Source organism: Ceraceosorus guamensis (assembly GCF_003144195.1).
Source record: "Ceraceosorus guamensis strain MCA 4658 unplaced genomic scaffold IE81scaffold_33, whole genome shotgun sequence".
NCBI lineage: Eukaryota > Fungi > Basidiomycota > Exobasidiomycetes > Ceraceosorales > Ceraceosoraceae > Ceraceosorus > Ceraceosorus guamensis.
The window spans coordinates 199,811-217,319 of NW_020290028.1; the positions used below are offsets into that span (position 1 = coordinate 199,811).

At 56.8% G+C, this 17,509-nt stretch overlaps 8 protein-coding genes across 8 annotated transcripts; 5 read left to right on the plus strand and 3 right to left on the minus strand.

The window, feature by feature from the left end:
• The first annotated feature begins 478 nt into the window (after positions 1 to 478).
• On the plus strand, positions 479 to 2,129 carry IE81DRAFT_144323 (putative FBP1-fructose-1,6-bisphosphatase). Its single transcript, XM_025510385.1, has 3 exons — positions 479 to 887; positions 1,049 to 1,888; positions 1,961 to 2,129. The coding sequence occupies exons 1-3, from the start codon at positions 700 to 702 to the stop codon at positions 1,977 to 1,979; spliced, it is 1,047 nt and encodes a 348-aa protein (XP_025369326.1). The 5' UTR covers positions 479 to 699; the 3' UTR covers positions 1,980 to 2,129.
• Positions 1,778 to 3,393, minus strand: IE81DRAFT_366897 (glutathione S-transferase). Its single transcript, XM_025517038.1, has 6 exons — positions 3,154 to 3,393; positions 2,696 to 3,075; positions 2,589 to 2,624; positions 2,434 to 2,503; positions 2,317 to 2,362; positions 1,778 to 2,224 (listed from the first exon to the last, which is right to left on the minus strand). Exons 1-6 carry the CDS (start codon positions 3,240 to 3,242, stop codon positions 2,132 to 2,134), a joined length of 714 nt encoding a protein of 237 aa, XP_025369327.1. The 5' UTR covers positions 3,243 to 3,393; the 3' UTR covers positions 1,778 to 2,131.
• Positions 3,394 to 3,624: 231 nt separating this feature from the next.
• On the plus strand, positions 3,625 to 6,101 carry IE81DRAFT_323820 (Clavaminate synthase-like protein). Its single transcript, XM_025514061.1, has 5 exons — positions 3,625 to 4,180; positions 4,246 to 4,786; positions 4,860 to 5,120; positions 5,213 to 5,615; positions 5,692 to 6,101. The coding sequence occupies exons 1-5, from the start codon at positions 3,699 to 3,701 to the stop codon at positions 5,784 to 5,786; spliced, it is 1,782 nt and encodes a 593-aa protein (XP_025369328.1). The 5' UTR covers positions 3,625 to 3,698; the 3' UTR covers positions 5,787 to 6,101.
• Positions 6,102 to 6,364: 263 nt separating this feature from the next.
• Positions 6,365 to 7,669, plus strand: IE81DRAFT_323821 (putative CDC31-spindle pole body component, centrin). Its single transcript, XM_025514062.1, has 3 exons — positions 6,365 to 6,962; positions 7,182 to 7,329; positions 7,419 to 7,669. Exons 1-3 carry the CDS (start codon positions 6,632 to 6,634, stop codon positions 7,504 to 7,506), a joined length of 567 nt encoding a protein of 188 aa, XP_025369329.1. The 5' UTR covers positions 6,365 to 6,631; the 3' UTR covers positions 7,507 to 7,669.
• Positions 7,670 to 8,357: 688 nt separating this feature from the next.
• On the plus strand, positions 8,358 to 9,728 carry IE81DRAFT_347738 (hypothetical protein; the record flags this gene model as incomplete). Its single annotated transcript, XM_025516187.1, has 1 exon — positions 8,358 to 9,728. The coding sequence occupies one exon, from the start codon at positions 8,358 to 8,360 to the stop codon at positions 9,726 to 9,728; it is 1,371 nt and encodes a 456-aa protein (XP_025369330.1).
• Positions 9,729 to 9,843: 115 nt separating this feature from the next.
• Positions 9,844 to 10,975, minus strand: IE81DRAFT_323823 (V-type ATPase). Its single transcript, XM_025514063.1, has 3 exons — positions 10,348 to 10,975; positions 10,097 to 10,134; positions 9,844 to 10,009 (listed from the first exon to the last, which is right to left on the minus strand). The coding sequence occupies exons 1-3, from the start codon at positions 10,964 to 10,966 to the stop codon at positions 9,995 to 9,997; spliced, it is 672 nt and encodes a 223-aa protein (XP_025369331.1). The 5' UTR covers positions 10,967 to 10,975; the 3' UTR covers positions 9,844 to 9,994.
• Positions 10,976 to 11,781: 806 nt separating this feature from the next.
• On the plus strand, positions 11,782 to 15,479 carry IE81DRAFT_347740 (hypothetical protein; the record flags this gene model as incomplete). The annotated part of the gene is made up of 2 exons (XM_025516188.1): positions 11,782 to 13,097; positions 13,178 to 15,479. 2 exons carry the CDS (start codon positions 11,782 to 11,784, stop codon positions 15,477 to 15,479), a joined length of 3,618 nt encoding a protein of 1,205 aa, XP_025369332.1.
• A 595-nt stretch (positions 15,480 to 16,074) lies between these two features.
• IE81DRAFT_314137 (hypothetical protein) lies at positions 16,075 to 17,426 on the minus strand. Its single transcript, XM_025512498.1, has 4 exons — positions 17,297 to 17,426; positions 16,733 to 16,844; positions 16,472 to 16,492; positions 16,075 to 16,393 (listed from the first exon to the last, which is right to left on the minus strand). The coding sequence occupies exons 1-4, from the start codon at positions 17,332 to 17,334 to the stop codon at positions 16,313 to 16,315; spliced, it is 252 nt and encodes an 83-aa protein (XP_025369333.1). The 5' UTR covers positions 17,335 to 17,426; the 3' UTR covers positions 16,075 to 16,312.
• Between the last annotated feature and the right edge of the window lie 83 nt (positions 17,427 to 17,509).

The following is a 17,509-nucleotide window of genomic DNA, read 5'->3' on the forward strand; positions in this document are numbered from 1 at the left end:
CGATGGCAGCATCCGCGCGAAACACGGTCACACGAGCATGCGCGGATAGGCTTCTCGTCGATGGGTCACGTGACTGTGTCCGTTGCCCCAGCCCGGGAGCTGCCGAGCGCGCTCATGGGACTCTGAGTCCAAGCCGGATTTCGGCTTGCACAGTATCGCAGACAGCCGAGCTGAGCCGCACAATGCTAAGCGGGGAAAGCGGAGGATGCGCTCTCAAGCAGCAGAGTTGGAGCCACGCGCGAGTTCGGCATAGCTAGCCGGTTCTGGTTCACTTATCTCGAAAGCGAGAGCGGATTTGCATGCGAGCGTGCAGTCAACAACAGGCTTGATAAGTCGCGAGTATAGCCGCGAGCGAGGCTGGGGCGGGCGGCAGCAGCGGTGATGGGGGTCAAGGGTTAACTGCGATGCATGGGGGCCGGCTGCAGTCAGGGCTTTAGGAGGCATGTGAACGCTCCCGAGCTCGCTGCTGCAGATGTGGAGTGCCTATTCGCCTTTCCAGACATCGTCAATTAGTCCAGGCAGGGCCTCTTTCACCTCTGTCCGGGCCACGACCTGATCCTTTCTTGTTCGCACGATCACGATCAACAAATCACATCTGTATAGTCAAAGCCCCCCCTCCATTCAAGGTCTGCATTCCCCCTTCACCCAATCACATCCACCTGCTTCTTGCCAATTCCACCTCCGCACGCATTCGTCAAGATGGGCAGCGAACCTTTCGTGCCTCCTCCCACGGATCTCATCACCTTGACCAGGCACGTGCTTGGAGAGGGCTTTCAAAGGGCAGAGAAGAGCGCTGCCAGCGGTGATCTCACCATCCTGCTCAGCAGCTTGCAGACCACCTGCAAATTCATCGAGAGCATGGTCCGCAAGGCTAGCTTGATCAACTTGTGAGTGCATGCAGACAGCGCACAGTATGGCTCGCGCTCGGAGAACATTTCCGTTTGCCATGTCTTGGCACGTGTGCGGCGCGCCTCTGATCGAGCTTACGCTGTGCTAACCAGCTCGATCGCCGGCACCCCCTTCTGACGCTTCTGTTCCCGCTCGTTAGGATCGGTTTGGCTGGAGAAACCAACTCTACTGGAGACGACCAAAAGAAGCTAGACGTGCTCTCCAACGAGATCATGATCAATGCCCTACGCGCATCTGGCAAGACTGCGGTGCTCGTGTCCGAGGAGAATGATGAAGCAATCTTTGTAGGCGAAAAGAAGGAGGGCAGTACGTTCGAAGAGACACGGGGCAAGTACTGCGTCGTCTTCGACCCTCTGGACGGAAGCAGCAACATTGATGCTGGTGTGAACATTGGAACCATTTTCGGAATCTACCTCGTGCGCGATGGTAGCAAGGGCACGTTGGAGGATGTGCTGCGACCTGGAACCGAGATGGTGGCTGCGGGCTACTGCATGTACGGCTCTAGCGCCAACTTGGTTCTCACTACTGGGAATGGCGTGAACGGTTACACGCTGGACAATCAGATTGGAGAGTTCATCTTGACCCACCCCAACATCCGTCTTCCAGACAGAGGAAAGATTTACTCTATCAACGAGGGCAACTCTGCATACTACCACGAGCCGGTGCTCAAGTACCTGGACTCGATCAAATTCCCCAAAGGAGAGGGCAAGAAACCGTACTCTGCCAGATACATCGGATCCATGGTGGCAGATGTGCACAGAACCTTGTTGTATGGAGGCATCTTCGGTTACCCCGACGACAAGAAGAGCAAGAACGGCAAGCTGAGATTGTTGTACGAAGCCTTCCCAATGGCGCTGCTCACCGAGCAAGCTGGAGGTGTTGCTACGACTGGCACAAAGCGTATCCTCGAGATCCAGCCCAAAACCATCCACGAGCGTTGCGGTGTCTTCCTCGGCTCCAAAGATGATGTCAACGACTTGTAAGTAAAGATGCGAGGCACGCTCTCGTTATAAAGATCTCAGAAGCTCACACCTCCTTTGCGCACGCCTAGGCTCAAGTTCTACCAGTAATGCTCAACTACACGGGCTGACGAGACGCTCGCGGACCGAGTCGCCAAAAGACATCCGTCCGAAATACATCATGTGCAAAAGTTTTGAGAGGGGAAATCGCAGGTGCCCAAAGTGGGCGCATGCACGAGCAAAAACGACGAGGACCATCGACTCTAGCTCTTTGCCGCTGCAGCCCTTTGAGCGGGCGCATCGGGTTGCTTGCGCTTCTCAGCTTGAGCGAATGAAGGGTGCTGTTTGAGATTGTCCTGGCAGAGCAAGCAAGCGCGCGAACGAGGCTGTCAGTACGCGTCTAGGTCGGCATGGATGTGGCATGTTTCGCCCTCCCAGCCCGCCTCACAAAGATGCGCGAAATGGTCGGGTATGCGTCGATGGACATCTTGGCGCTGTGCACGGGTGCAAGTAGCATGAGCGCGGGAACTGCACAAGTGCGCCCTGCATCAGACTCGAAACTCACGCCCCGACCGCCAAGTCCACCTGAGCATACAGCACTACGTCTGCAAGGGTGATCTCGTCACCGACCGAATCTGTGATGCGGCGATGAAGGAGATGTGAGGGCTTCAGAGGCGTTGCGAACGGCCACTGTGCGCTGCATGGATCGGTGATACGCACATTTGCCGGCGCTTTTCGCCACGAGACGCTCGTAGCCTGTCCTCCCGATCTCAGATGAGCTTGAGTGAAGCCAAGCGCATGCAATGCAGGGCGGGCTCTTCACTCACTGTCGAAGCCGCCAGCGCAAATCTCAGAGACCCACTGCTCGTACGTCGCTCCCATTGCCTCTGCTCTCAATGCCACGCGACGATTGGTGACAGGCTGAATGTCGACAGCCATGAGATTGACTAGGTCTTCGACGTGAGCGCGTTTGAGGGGATCCGTCTGCCAAGCAGGCAGGAGACTCGGTCGAGCCGGGTAGGCATCCTCAAGCCAGTGCAGGGCCGTCAGTGATTGACGCAGAATGAGTGGAGAGTCTGAGGGGGATGAGCCCGTCAGATCCACCTTGAGCACGGGAACCGTCTTGTGGGCACTGATGTTCTCCACGTATGCTGAGCCAAGGTGCTCGTCCTTGACCAGATCGACGGGTATCAAATCATACTCCAAGCTGCGGAAAGTGTCGAGCGGGAGATGATTGAGCGCCGTATCCCTGCTCGGAAGCGATCGCCATGTCGCGCGCGCTCACCCTTTGTAGTGCAAAGCTATCCATAAGCGCTGCGCGCAGCTGGAAGCCCACATTGAATAGAGTGTCAAATGATGTTGTTGCGCAATCATGTTGGCGGGGAAAAGATGGGTTTGCGGTAAAGTCTTTGGGAATGACCGTCTGTGCGCTCGTTTGGCAGGCTGATCGCGCGCCTTCTCTTGTGGAGTCTGAGACAGAAAGTGACGACGCTCGAAGGACCGTCCGCTCAAGTCTCTTGACGAGTCACACAGACTTCAAGGAGTCACCTCACAAGCTTCATCAATGGCATCAATGCTGCCCTCTGCGTAGCCTCCCGAGCTGTCATGCGTACGCGGGTGCTTGAGAACACAGCCACGCGCTCGAGAAATGACTCACGTGCTGCCGCTCCGGCGGGATTGCCGGTATTGCCGAGGTGAGTGGTGCGCTTCCCCAGCAACGTCGTTTGTCTGAAAGCGCTTCCCTGCCAGGCATTCACACTCTGCGCAGCTGCACGAGAGGACTACTTCCATCACTGACCGACGCTTCACAAAGCGCTTTCTGTTGGCATGATGACCAGTCTCTTCCCCTCAACGCGTCTTTTGCGATCGAGCGGAGTAGCACCCTTGCGCGCTCGACTGTTCGAGCAGAGCTCAAAGAGAACCACTGGATGCTCTCGAGCAGCCTGTCACACAAAGTCCCTCTCGACCACATCGAGCGCCAAACAGCAACGCTCCACGCCGCGCTCTACAATCTCGCCTTCGACTCTTCCACCCTCGCATGGCGTTCAAGGCGACCCTGCGCTCAGGCCTCCTCTAGCAAAGCACACTACGCTCTACGACTCGGACCTGGACGCGACCATCGTCATTCATCCGGACACGGTGTCCATCGTGTCCCCAAGCAATCGTATACACCGTCCATTCCACTTTGACCATGTCTGGTTGAGGGACGCTTGCACAGAGCAAGGTGCGAGTCTGCAGCTGGGTAGCGGCCAGAAAGTGTTTCACACCAGCGATGTACCCATCCCGCAGTATGGCTTCGGTCTGTTGGACGCGTGAGTGCGGATCGTCGCACCATAGCACTGCGACTACGCCGACGCCTGACATCCCTCCTCTCTAGGAATGTCACACCGCGACTTGTGGATGCGCCCAATGGCAGATCATTGGAATTGACCTTTGAGATGTCGCACGGCGTGCTGAATGCCTTTTCAGCGACCTTTGCCGCTCCCGCTCCTCCTCCCACTCTACCCAGCACTCCCCACGTTAGCCGGATTCCTATCGCGCTTCTGCTCGACCACGCCTCGCCTCAACGCTACGCCGCAAGCCACTTCGACATTGGTGCCGTCGCGTCATCCTGGGAAGGAGCGGATCTGACAGCGTTCCCCAGCTCTTCTCCACCTCTTTCAGCCTCCGAGGAGAAGTCGAGCAGGTTTGACCGGCAAGCAGCGACATCGCGACCAGCTCGCGTGGACTGGACCACTCTCAATCCCCACAATGCGGTGAACGACTTCGCTGTGGACCAGGTGAATGCGCACAGAGCTCTGGCAGAAGCTCTCATGAGGGATGGGTTGGCTTTCGTCACCGGCTTGCCTATCGACACTACGGGATCTCAGCCTAGAGCTGATGGCGACTCTTGCTCACTCGCCCGCTTGGCAGAGACGGTAAGTTGCGGACAAGTCGCGACTCGAGTGTTGTGCAGGCTCCATGCTCACCTACACTTCTCACCACCTCCAGCTGGGCGAGATCAGACATACCTTCTACGGTCCGCTGTGGGACGTGCGGTCGCTAGGATCCGGGTCTCGCAACATTGCCTATACCAACGTCGATTTGGGCTTCCATATGGACCTATGCTACTTTCAAAATCCTCCTCGCTTTCAATTCTTGCACATGCTCAAGTGCAAGGTGAGAGGAGGAGAAAGCATCTTTGTGGATGCGTACAAAGTTGCCGAGTACATGTGGCAGCATCACCGCGAACTTTGGCAGGTTCTCGCAGAGGTGAGTGAAGGAGGGGAGCGCATGTATGCGGCGCTTTGGTGAGGGGAAGGGCGCCCCAAGGCTGAATGCGCTTGCGTGCTGCATGCGTGCAGGTACCTGTGGGATTTCACTACAACAACGACGGCTATCACTACCGTTACACGCACCCTACCTTTGAGGTGGCTGGTCCAACATCTGGTCACTGGGGTCCGGCAGACAGCTCAAGTGACGAGCGCATGCCGCGCCTAACCGCGGTCAATTATTCTCCGCCGTTTCAATCGCCGCTCCCACTCACTACGCCACGAATGCAATCTCCAGCAGAGAGACGCAAATTCTACGAGGCGCTCAAGACGTTCGCCGATCTGACGCACGATCCCAAGTTCAAGTATGAGCGCATGCTGGGAGAGGGAGAATGCGTCATTTTTGATAACAGAAGGGTTCTACATTCCAGGAAAGGATTCGAATGGGACGAAAAGGAGGAAGAGGAGGGTGGGCAAGTCAAGAGGTGGCTGAAGGGTGAGTTCGATTGTCAGAAGGGCATGCGATTGCAAGCTCATCGCTGACCTGAATTTTTTGCGCCTTTCTTGATCAGGCTGCTACGTGGATGGCGACGCCATCTGGAGCAAATACCGGGTACTTGTGGCTCAAGCAAGAGCCTCTGCGGGCAGTGCTGCTTCGATGCAATAGAGGGCATGAAGTGAAGCAGCCAGGTCGTAGTTTGGAAGACCTTGGTCTTCCCGGCCGACGACAGTATGAGCCCCGGGCGTGATCTCCTGATTTGAATGTCAGGGAATTTGGGAAGCTGCGCGAAGCGACAGTCACGAGTATCCGAATGAGCGGCCTACCAATGATGTTTCACTGCGCTTCCCTAGCGCAACAAATTGTCCACTTTCTCGCGTTTCTTCGCGGATGCTCTTGGCATGATCGCGTCGAATGCCTCGATGTCCGCGGGTCGGTCGTGACTGTGAATCGCGGATGAAGTCTTGGAGCCTTGAGTTACGCATAGCGGAGTGCAGCAGATCTCCATGCTGCAGCATGCATCAATTAAAAGTCGCGCGAGTCGCGAAAGTGTTCATGCTGTCCGCGGTGTTGGGCTTTCGACGCGTCCACATGACACGCTCACTCTGAATTGCTGCATGGCACGCTCGCGACGCGTTCTCGGCCGTGCGCGCCTTTTGAGAATCGCTCGAGCGTTTCCTCATGAACGGCCGGGAATCACGAATCGTGAATGCAAGCGGGACAAGGCTGCACCGTTTGCACCTGCAAGCAGTTGTCGCCACGCACGATGTTTTGGACCTGATGTCGTGATTTGACTCTGCTCCCCATACGTCAGCATCCTTGCAAACACCAACATCTGTAAACAATGCGCTGACTACGCACAAGCCAGTAGCACTTGCCCAACCAGCAGTAGTCACCGCCTGCGTCCTCATCTGCGCGCCCACGTACGAGCCGCCGCCTACCCTGTCAGATTTTGGACAGCGTTACTACGTGAGCTGATCGAGGAAGCATAGTTCCGCCATACCTCCGCAACCATGTCTCTGTACAATCCCACTTCCAAGACACGAAGAAGGTCGGGCGTGACACCTGGCGGATCAGTTCAGACGCCTCATCGAGCCGGAATCAGCAACAACAACACGAATGCCAACCCCTCGGCAGCGGATTTATCAGAGGAGCAGAGATCAGAGATCAAAGAGGCTTTCGAGCTTTTCGATACCGATAAGGATGGAGCGATCGACTATCACGAGCTCAAAGTGGCCATGAGAGCTTTGGGATTTGATCTGAAAAAGGCAGAGGTGCTCAAAATCCTCAGAGATCACGACAGAGGAGAGGGGGTCATTCAGTGGGAAGACTTTTTGCGTGTCAGTGAGTATGACAGTTGGTAAAGCTTGACGAGCCATGCGGAGACGTCGCCGGAAGGACTCGACCGAGACTGGCGCCGGTGGTCCTGAAGATGGAGGGGCGCCTGTCAAAGGGAGTACTCCACACGATGTGCAAGGAGCATTTGCTGCCCACACCCGACGAGCCTCCTAATCTGCCTGCCGACGCGCATTGTGACCGCCCCTCATTCGAACCTCCTCGCAGTGTCTGAGCGCATAGCAATGCGCGATCCTATGGATGAGATCAGACGAGCGTTTGCCCTTTTCGACGATGACGGGTCTGGCAAGATCAGCTTGAGGAATCTCAAACGCGTAGCCAAGGAGCTTGGAGAGTCTTTGGATGAGGATGAGTTGTGAGTGCAATGCGATCGATGCGTGCCGATGCGCGATGATTGTCGCTATCATGATGCTGATGGATGCGCGCCTCCGATCATTACTGTAGACAAGCGATGATCGATGAGTTCGACCTGGACGGGGATGGCGAGATCTCTGAGCAAGAATTCATTCAAATCATGATGGACGATGCCTAAAGGAAGGCGATCGGTCGCTATCACATATGGGCTGCGATTGTAATCTCCGATGGGTCCTTCATTTCCTCGCGCTACCCATAATGTCACGTCGTAGGTCAAGGGGTCCTATCTAAGCCTGGATCCGCTCTGCACTCACCTTGAGAGCTGCTGTGGATAGATGCATCATGGAGTGTGAGCGATTCAGTGTGATGCGCATGTGTGCCCCGCATCGTCCTTGCAGCGTCAAAGGACCATTCAGTCACGATTGTGCGGCAGCAGAGGCAAGCTAAGTGTAGAAGTGCACGCATTTGCTTGGTTGACACGGAATGGGGAAGCTCAAATCCTGTTCTATGCGCACGCTTGTGCGTCGAACGGTGTGCACACGTGAGGCTCGTAACGCTCCGCTTCGCCTGCAGGGTCTGCTGCTCCGCCCCCGCATCCGCGCCTCTCGGACCGGCGCGTGTGCGTGCATCATGCTTCGTGGTGTGAGCACTCGTGACTCTTGACTGACCTTGCACTCGATCCACAGTCAGAGTCATCAGTCCGATTCTGATTCACGACTCAAATTGATTAGCCAGCGCGGTGATGACCTGCTCAGTCTAGCACGCTCACACATTCTATGGCCTTCACCTTGGCTCTCGGCTGCCTGTTCAGACCTGCGCATTGCTATTCTCTTCTGAGGAGACTGCGCAGTGACCAACGTGCATCGCGGGTACGTCATCGACGCAATCGACTCATCCCACGCTCCACTTGCAAAGCGTTCTGCGGTTCTCATCCGCGACCATAGCAAGCTCGCGTATTCGCACTCAAAGGGGCGACCCCGCGTCTACTCTCGCACATCCGCTGCTTGCACTCCCTCCTCATTATCGGCCATGCAGCAGCGACCTCGACCCACCACCGAGGCACGTGCACCCATCGCCGATCGCACCCCGGCAAGAACGCACTCTGGCAGCACTGCTTCGAAAGCTCGAGGCTATCCTGGTCCCGCAGAGCCACGCTCGCCAATGTCCAGAAGCGCAGCTTCGCAGAGCATATCGAGTGCTCGCGCTTTGTCCAGCTCTCGAGGTGCCTCGCCAGCTCCGTCGACTCGAAGCAGCACCAGCACCATTCGGAATCACAGCCTAAACGTGGACCCCGAATGCATTCCGCGCACAGCTTCGCCCGCGCCTAGTCCAGGATCATACCGCTACTCGCTAGGCCCTGCGCCCGTTCGTTTCCCATCCCAAAAACTCCAGCAGCAGGCGGTCGAACACCGCAGAAGCTCGATGCTGGATGCCAGCGGGACAGCTCGCGAGCCTGGGGATCGCACGGATGGCTTCCGAAAAATATCTGCTTCACACGCCGCCTCCTCCAAGGGCAAGGCGGTGGAGAGAAACAGGACTCAAAGCGACATGAGCCACCCAAAAGGCCACGATGTGTCGAAGAGTGATGAGTCAGCCTTGGAGAGCAGCGCCCATCTCAACACACCAGCCTCGCGAAGTCGAACTCAGTCCACCCCTTCGCCCACCACTTCGGCCTTCAAGCGGGGCGATCCTGATGAGGATGCTTTTCTACATGCAGCGTCCCGAACATCCAAACGTGACGCATCATCATCATCATCATCATCGCAAGCATCAACACCAGGTCGAGCCGTCTCGTCGCCTAGGAGACCACCAGCCCGACAGTCACCTCGACCAGATTCTCAAACGTTGACCACGTTTCCCTTTCCCCACCCTTCTGCTGCAACCTCTCCGCCCCTGTCCTCGACCGGATCGAGAGGTTGGCTGACGAGAATACCCTTTTGGCGGACTGTCGGAAGAGCGCATAATCCTGCCGAAGAAGAGGAACCTATCCAGGCGCCAGACGAGAGGCAGACCATTCCACCACTCAGCAGATCGGCGCGTCCTACCGAGCCAGACACATCGATTACCGCGAACCCCACGACACAGGCCCGGAAATCCCACAAGCTGCCTTTGCTTCTATCAAACGGCGCCGAAGATCCTGATGATCCGTACGGCTACCGCGCTCTGGCAGGCCCCATGCTCTTGCCAGCTTTCCATGCCTCCAGGCCGCACCTTGCTCAGCGCGAAGAGCAAAGTCGGAAAGCAGCGTTAAAGAGGCTCGGGCTGGCTACTGCTCAAGCTGCTCTGCTGCTACTTGCCCTGGCTACCTTGGCCAAGGTCGGAACATACGTGCTGGGAGAAGCCAGATGGCCAGGCTTGTACGGGGCGCTTCCTCATGGCGGCGCCAAGAGCCCTGCGTGATGTGTGGGCGCTCAAATGGAAATCAAAGTAGTACGAAGCCATCTGCCCTTCCATTGAGCCCTTTGCACTGCCTGTGGGCAAGTCAATCGAGACACCTCACGCGGTACGCCGACGACGCGATTGACGGTGACAGACCCATCGATTAAGCCATTCGTGATGCGTGGGGAGGCAGTGATGTTATGTGCGTGCGAGAGGAAAGGTCGTGCACCCTGCAGGAGAGGAAGCGATGCTCCGAGATCGGACAGCTTGAAAAGCAGTGGAAGGCCTCATTCTCCAAATAACTGCAAGTGGAGGAAGGCCGGAGTGGGTCAGCCGGTGCACAATGAGAGCAACCAAAGCGGGTGTCTATGCCCTGCGCTAGTACGCACCTTCTGGACACGCTTGAGAATTGAGTCCTTTGAGGGATCTGAAGAGGCAAAAGGCAGTGATTTGAGTTAGCGGCGTTCACAATAGGGCTCGGCCATCGCGCACAGCGATCGGCTCCTTCCACATCCGTCGTAAGGCTGTGGCTTTGAGCTCGACACTGGATTGCATTACCCGATGAGAATGCATGCAACGCCGTTGATGATTCTTCTCGCGTTCTAGGGCGCGCTGACAGATCGGAATCCGACACACTCACCATAGGGATGATCCTTGCTGGGAATCTCGAGCAACGCAGGGAAGGCCTGTTGGTACTTGTCCACGATCGGTCTGATCTTCTGCGCCAAATGCTGATTAATCAGCAAGATGCCAATATCTTTCCTCTCATTGGTAAAGGTGTTGAAGCTAGCTTCGATCTCTGATACTGGCGTGGATGGCGTGACGATGGTAAAGTTCTTCGAACCGTCGGGTGCTACGTCTCCTACTCCTGCGAGCAGAAGTCCGGTGGCTGTATCCTCATCGACAATGAGAGCCAACAATTGTCGCTCTGCGGCTTGTGCAGCGACGGACATCGTAAGGCGAGCGCCGTGTGTACTAGTGAGCGAATGTACGTGTGCGAAGTCCCACTTTGGACGGGCGCAGAGAATACGTGCTGGACGTGGAGTGCCCTGACGTGAGTGCTGTTTGGCGAGGTTTGCAACCAAAGGCACACTGACGCGCTCAATCGGTGCGACGTGCAGCGCTAGGCAGCTGTGGCGCAGTCGGTGTGGTGCAGCTCCCAATGGTCGCGGCTCCAAGCCGGAGATCGGGGTCAGTTGAGGATGGAGTTGGAGGTGGTGTTCGTGCCCAAGTCCATGCGAATGCGCTTTCAGAGCCATATACGTGGACTTTGACTCAAGACTTTGACTTGGCTGTGAGAGGTGATCTGAGCGAGGCCCCTGGATGCAAAGGTCACGTGCGCAGCAGCTTCAGAGGCCTGCGAGCCAGATCTCGCCGGCGATGCGTATACCGGGAGCTCTGCAGGCATGCAGCCGTGCAGCAGGTGCTCATTATTCGATCGCTGCTGCGCTGCAGGCTTGCAAGCATCAGACGCGCGCTGATCTTGCGATGAGGTCAGATGCGACGAGCGGCAGAAGCGCCCCCGCTGTGTGCGAAGAGAGCGCCGCCCATACCTACGCTATGACACCTCGCGTTGCGTATACTTCACGACTCGTGAGCGAGGCAGAGTGACTCGCCAAACAAGCCAAGACCCTACTCTCGCAACTGGTTCTGAGCACGCCGTTCTAGCTCGGATGACTGATTGCGCGGCAGAGTTTGAGTTGACCGGATATCCCATCTTCTCAACCTCGGTCTTCGAAGGAATTCCGCCTTGCTGTCTGCACCAACGTCTATCACGGCGCGCGACTAGTTCTGCTTCTCACACTCACGCTTGCCGCGCACCCAGGTGATCGACCATCGACGCATACACCTCGACGTTGTTTTTCGGCCTTGACAGCGCACAGTTGCCATGTCTTCAGCATCATTCCAGCTTCGGCGTTAGCAACAGGACCGAGGTCACCGCTTCCGCAATTCGCGGGGCAGAAAAGACGGACAGGTCGCACTTCAAACGTGCGTCACGCACCCGCATACACGGTGCGCACCCTCTCGACCTGAGCCTCCAGGCTCCCGTGTCGAGACCACACCTCAAGGCGAGATGGCTGCCATCGCAGCTCACCAAGCAGACGATGAGCAAGCTGTACGTCTGGGTAGAGAGTCCAAGACTCATCGCTTGACGCTTAAAGGTCTGCTCGAGCACCAGTCCGCTTCACCCACCGCACCGGCCATCGACTTTGCTAGGAAAGAAGCGCGCAACTCGATCCTCCGTCTGCTCTTCGTTTGCACTTTCAGCAGCAGAGCTCAGGGTGCCGATGTTGCCTTATGGACAGAGACGACCCACCCGCTCGTCCATCTTTATCGAAGTCGCCTTAGCGCGTTCGAAAAGGACTTCAAAAAGGCTGCTGCCGCCGCCGCCGAGGATGCTGCGCCCACATCGGAAACCTCTTCCCTCACTCGCAAATTCAGGCCCAGTCGTAGCCGCGATGATGGCAACGTCAAGTCTAAGACCGACAATGGCCTAGGTCAAGCTCAAAAGGCAGCAGACTACCTTCGTCTTGCCGCTTCCTTTCGAGACTTCCTAGCTAATGAGGAGAATTTCTGGAGGGAGCTTGCTGGTCGAGTAGTACGCGTCTTCAGACTGGAAGAAGCGCGACCGCACATGAAGGCACTGGGCATCCCTTCTGATGAAGCGGAGTGGTCCATCAGCGCGTCAGGAGACTCTTCCACCGCTTCGACTGGAATGGAACGCATTGCTGGCACCCAGCAAGCCCAGCCTGCCCTATTACGAGCCTCGCAACTGCCGGAGAATAGGAAGCGCCTCGTAGAGGTGGTGCACAAGGCGCTGATCTACTGTGGCGACTTAGCTCGCTACCGCGAGCTCTACAGAGAGGACCGACGCGGAAGAGCTGATGCTCCCACTGCTGCTCCTGGCAGCGCCGACGCAGCGCTTGGCAAGATGGGTAGCGGCAGAAGCAAGGGCGTGCCCCGTGGAGGGAAAGCCGCGATTGCCGTTGCGACTGCTGCTGCACGCTCGCACAAGGAGGTGTCGAGCCACCGCGACTTCTCTCGGGCCATTACTTGCTATGAGCAAGCTCGACTATTGGTACCGGACAAGGGAAACCCGTCCAACCAGTTGGCTGTCATGGCCACATATTCTGGCGACACGTTTGCTGCTGTGCATCATTACTATCGTGCGCTTTGCGTGCGCCACCCCTTCGAAACAGCTCGCCAAAATCTCGAGGTTACTTTGAAGAAGGCGTTCGATGTCTGGAACAAGAGCGGCTTGCTCGAGCGACTGGAGGCTGGTGACTTGCATGCTGTGTCGGTGGACGAGACAGGCCCGATCAATGAGAGATTCTCGCACGCATCCTGGAATGCGGTCGCCCTTCACCACTTTTTCTATTCCCGCACGCAGTGAGTGATGACGAAACCTTTGAGTGCCGTCATGCTCCCTGGGCGCTCACTATCTCATCTTTCATCGCTGTTCGAACCAGCTTCATCGCTGCCCAGCGGCTCTCGAAACAATTTCTTGTCGATCTTGACTCGACTCTGGCAGATCGTGTGCTTGGCACCGACGTCATAGTGCGCCTGGTCGTGACAGCTTTGTCAGCGTCGTGGACGACGAGACTGTGGCGCACTAGTGGCGGCGGCACCAAAAAGAAGGAAAAGCCAAAAGACAGTCTCTCAAACACTAGTGGAGTCGCTGCATCGCCAGTCGACGGAGTCTACGCGGAACACTTCATCTTGAGCCACGTCCTCGGCTTGTTCGATGCGCTCGTCAAGTTTGGCACAGCTCAGACGCGGGAAGCTTTGCGCTCTCAGGCTAGTGCCGTAGGTGGCACATCGAACCCTCCTCAGGATTCTGCGTCGGCTGCTCGCAATATCACTGCAGCATTCAGAAGGACTTTGCCTGCTCTTCGCGTTTGCTCCAAATGGACCAAGAGCCATTTGGAATATATTTCCAGGTGCTCCGAGCAAGCAGCTGCAACTTCTTCACAAGACAGCGGCTCCACCAGGACCGCGTCGCAGTCTCAAGAGGAGCGCGCAGAAGCTGACGCGAAGGCTAGTGCGGAGGCGGCACTGGTTCGAACCACGCCTGCGCTCTGGCGTACCTATGCCGACTTTGCAAATCTCATCCGATTCGCCTTTCCATTCGACATTCTCCCGAAATTGAGCGTTATGGGCTCAGGCGGTGCCGCGCCTCTCGCACTCGAAGAAGACAGCGATCTGCGCGGATTTGCTCCACTTCGAAAGGCTACCATGTACGTCAACGGCGATACGCCCGGCTCGGCCATTGCTCCGCAAGAGGGCAACCACGCACCACCGCATTCTAGTCCACGCACTACGCGTCCTAGTCAGGTACATCCAAACGACGAGCAGCTCATGCGCATTGCTGATCTTCTGATTGACGCCAAAGTCATGGCCGAGTCGGATGCATGCCCCCTTGCCTTCGACGACATGCGTCGCGTGTTCTACGTCAACGAGTCTGGCCCAGGAATGGTGGGCGGCCCTGAAGTGCAGAAGCAACCCCATTTGGTGAGCCAGTCTGCCGATGCAAAGGACGAGCGCAACCCGCAAACAGGAACAGAGACGCCCACAAGATCGTCTTCGGATCTCAGTGCGAGTGCAAGTCGACGAATCCGCTTCGATGAGCGGTCCGAGGCAAATTCCTCGGAGGCTACAGAGGATGTGGTGGACATGGCCATGCGCGCGGGTGCAGGTCGCCAAGGTTCCTCGGACGTCAGCTTAGTGGACGAAAATGACAATGAAGACGACGATGGTGATGTCATCTTGATTCCATCGGCTCAGCGTCGCTTTGCCGAGCTGGCGCAGGCATTCCCTGCCGTTGCTGTAAGCCCTTCGCCGACTGCCCTGGGCTTCGAAGATGGTTCCTTCACTTCCCAGCCGCAGTCGAGGCGCGATACAGTGGTGAGACCGGTTCCTGCCACCGCTCAACAAAGTCATCAGACAACCCAAAATGTCACAGCTCAACACTTGCTGCTGCAAGTTTTGAACGGGCGCAGTCCCGCCACACCCACAGGCACTTCTCCCTTGCGCCAGCCACCTACCCCGCATTCCGCCGGCTTCGGTCAGCAACCTTCGCAGTCTCCATTCGATTCTCCAAACGGAGCTCGGACCCCCTTGCCATCTGATTCACAACAACCCCAAACGCTCTTTGGTGGCATTGGAGATCCGCAAGCTGGACAAGCCAGCATCTGGTCAAGTGGTGGTCTGCCGCGCTCTGGCGCTTTCTCGCACTCTTCTGGCCCCAGTGCAGCCCGCAACGCCTGGCATGCTGCCCAACACAGTGGCGGACGGGAAAGAATTCCAAGTGGCGGAGGCGGCGCAGCCACTCCCACCTTTGGTCCAATTGGCTCGACGACGAACGCATCTGGGGTGGCGCAGATTCCACCTCATCTCGCCAGCGCATTTGGAGGCCAGTACGGTGGTCTTGTTAGCGTTCCTTCTCATCAAGGCTTGGGTCCGTCGCAAACCTCAACTCCACCCTCCGCCCCATCTCCTCAGCATTGGTCCAACACTTTCTCGACTCAGACCACGGGTCATTCTTTCGCTTCAGTGCCCCCTCACACGGCACCTTCTCACGAGTCCAGTCGTGGCACCAGGCATGGCCCTATCGGATCCCCGCCTGCTTCGGCCAAAGGTACTGGCGCTTTCGACCGTGTCGGTCAGATGGGCTTCCACTCTTCTCACCAGCTTCAGTCCGGGGCAGGCTTGCATTCTAGCCAAGACGTAAGCCAGGCCCAGGCACGCCAAGACTTTCTACGCACAAGCTGAGGAAGCCAAGTGGGAGGCGCTGTCAATCTGAATTGTTTGGCACGCGCATTGACTATACTTCTATCAAGATATCACTCCCTTCTCCCCGCCATCATTGGGCACCTGCTTGCCTTTGTGCACAGCACTCCTCCTCAGGTGCACTCCTTCTCAGCAAACCGTCTTCTTCGATAGACTGTCATCCTGGGAGGCATCACGACTCAAGTGGGGATGGACGACGGTGTCCAGGAATTCTCTCGCACTCCACATTTTCTAGACTTATTCGACCATCATCGAAGGTCCGAGTGCGCTGTTCCGAACGCGCTTCGCCATGAGCTCCCTCGATCACAGCTGGGGCTATGCGCGGCACACAGGCTCCTGTGATTGATGCAGGAGTGCTGATATGATGAACGCGTGGGAATCAAAACCGTGAAATCGCGCCTCCAAAGCTGTGCGATGCGTGACTTTGCTGCTTTTGCGTGCTAGTCGCGTTCGCGTAGTCTTATCGTTGACTACGGCAGTAGATGGAGCCGTTGATTGTGTTTTGAGTCATGGTGGCTGTCACTATCCTGTTGGGCTCATTTATGTGAGCGAATCAAGAGAAGCTAAGACCCCGTCTGTCTAATTTTCGTGAAAGGCATCCGGGCACTGGCAAGCTACTTCAGGCGTCGCTTGCGACCCTGCCTCACTCCGATAAAAGGAGGTCAGAAATGTATTGGAGAGCACCGCGAGAGAGCATACAATGGACAAAGTCGAGCAAGACGCATCTCGGTACAGGGCTGGCGGCCAAATGCCCTGTTGCTTGAACCTCAGAAGCCTTTGCTGCCTCTCTTTACACGTCTTTCGGGACGAACAGATTAGAGTCTGTCGCGCTTGTATTTGCGCTCGAATTCTTGGTTGACCGTCATCAGCTTGGTCTGAGTGCCGGGCTGAACATTCTACGGGGAGGACAGAGCCGAAGCGTTGGGTCAGCGTTGAAAGATCGAGAGGGCAGACACGATACGGTGTCGACTCACGTTCCAAGGGGTGGGGTTGTTCTGTGCCCGACGAAGCGCAAGCAGGGTGAGCAAAGATCATTGAGGAGAAGCAGTTTCACTCGACCAGTGGTCTCCTGATGTGTTTCCATCGCTCCTGTCTGCCATTGCCAACGCCACACTGTGCCACGGCCTGAGTAACGTGACAGCATTGGCAGACCCTCTTCATGCTCCGGCACACCATGGTAATGATCACAGCCCACATGCGAGGGCCATCACCGATGTCAGTCCCCAAAGACTCACCTTGCGGTCCCAAATGACATCCGGACCACGTGCCAGCCTAGTGACGTACCAAGCAGCGCCTCCAGCAGCGACTGCGGTGACGAAAACGACTGGAATTACCTCTGGAGAGTACCTGTCGGTCGAACAAAAGACCAAGAATGGACAAAGAGGATTGTCAGCAAGGGAGAGGAGATGCGCTGAGGAACGCCGGACGCCGTTCGCGAGCGTTTCGCACAGGTGTGGCAACAGCTTGCTTGACCTGCGCAGACCCGGCTGGCCTGCTCGTGTCAAGCTCAGCTGGGACTTGGCGTTGCTGCAGCAGAGGAGACTTGGAGACAAAGCCTGCATCGAATGCGCTCCCCATGACCAAGGTCTAGCCACCGAGAGGGACGACTCGCAGTGCGTGTGTGGCCTCGACGCCAAGCATGCAAAGGCACACTTGGAACGCCATCCCCCATCGTCACTCCTTTTCCTATTCTTGCGTCTGCGTCTATCTCGTTCCTCTTGCCACAATCTCAGCTCGCAGCACCATCTCATGTGCATCGAGCCTGGGCGCCCAACAAAGGGACGGACGAGTAGACGCACCAGTTCTTCATGAAAGCAGATCTCGCCTTGCTAGCCATGCTGGGCAACAATTGCGCGCGGGTTCTGGAATGTCAAGTGGTTGTCGAAGTGTGAGTTGAAATGTAGGGCAACTTCGATTGGCTGCTCGACGAGTTGCGGAAGAATGTGCTGCGAAGTGATCAATGTGATGATGGTGATGGAGGTAAGACGTGCAAGCCCTCGCATCATCAGTCT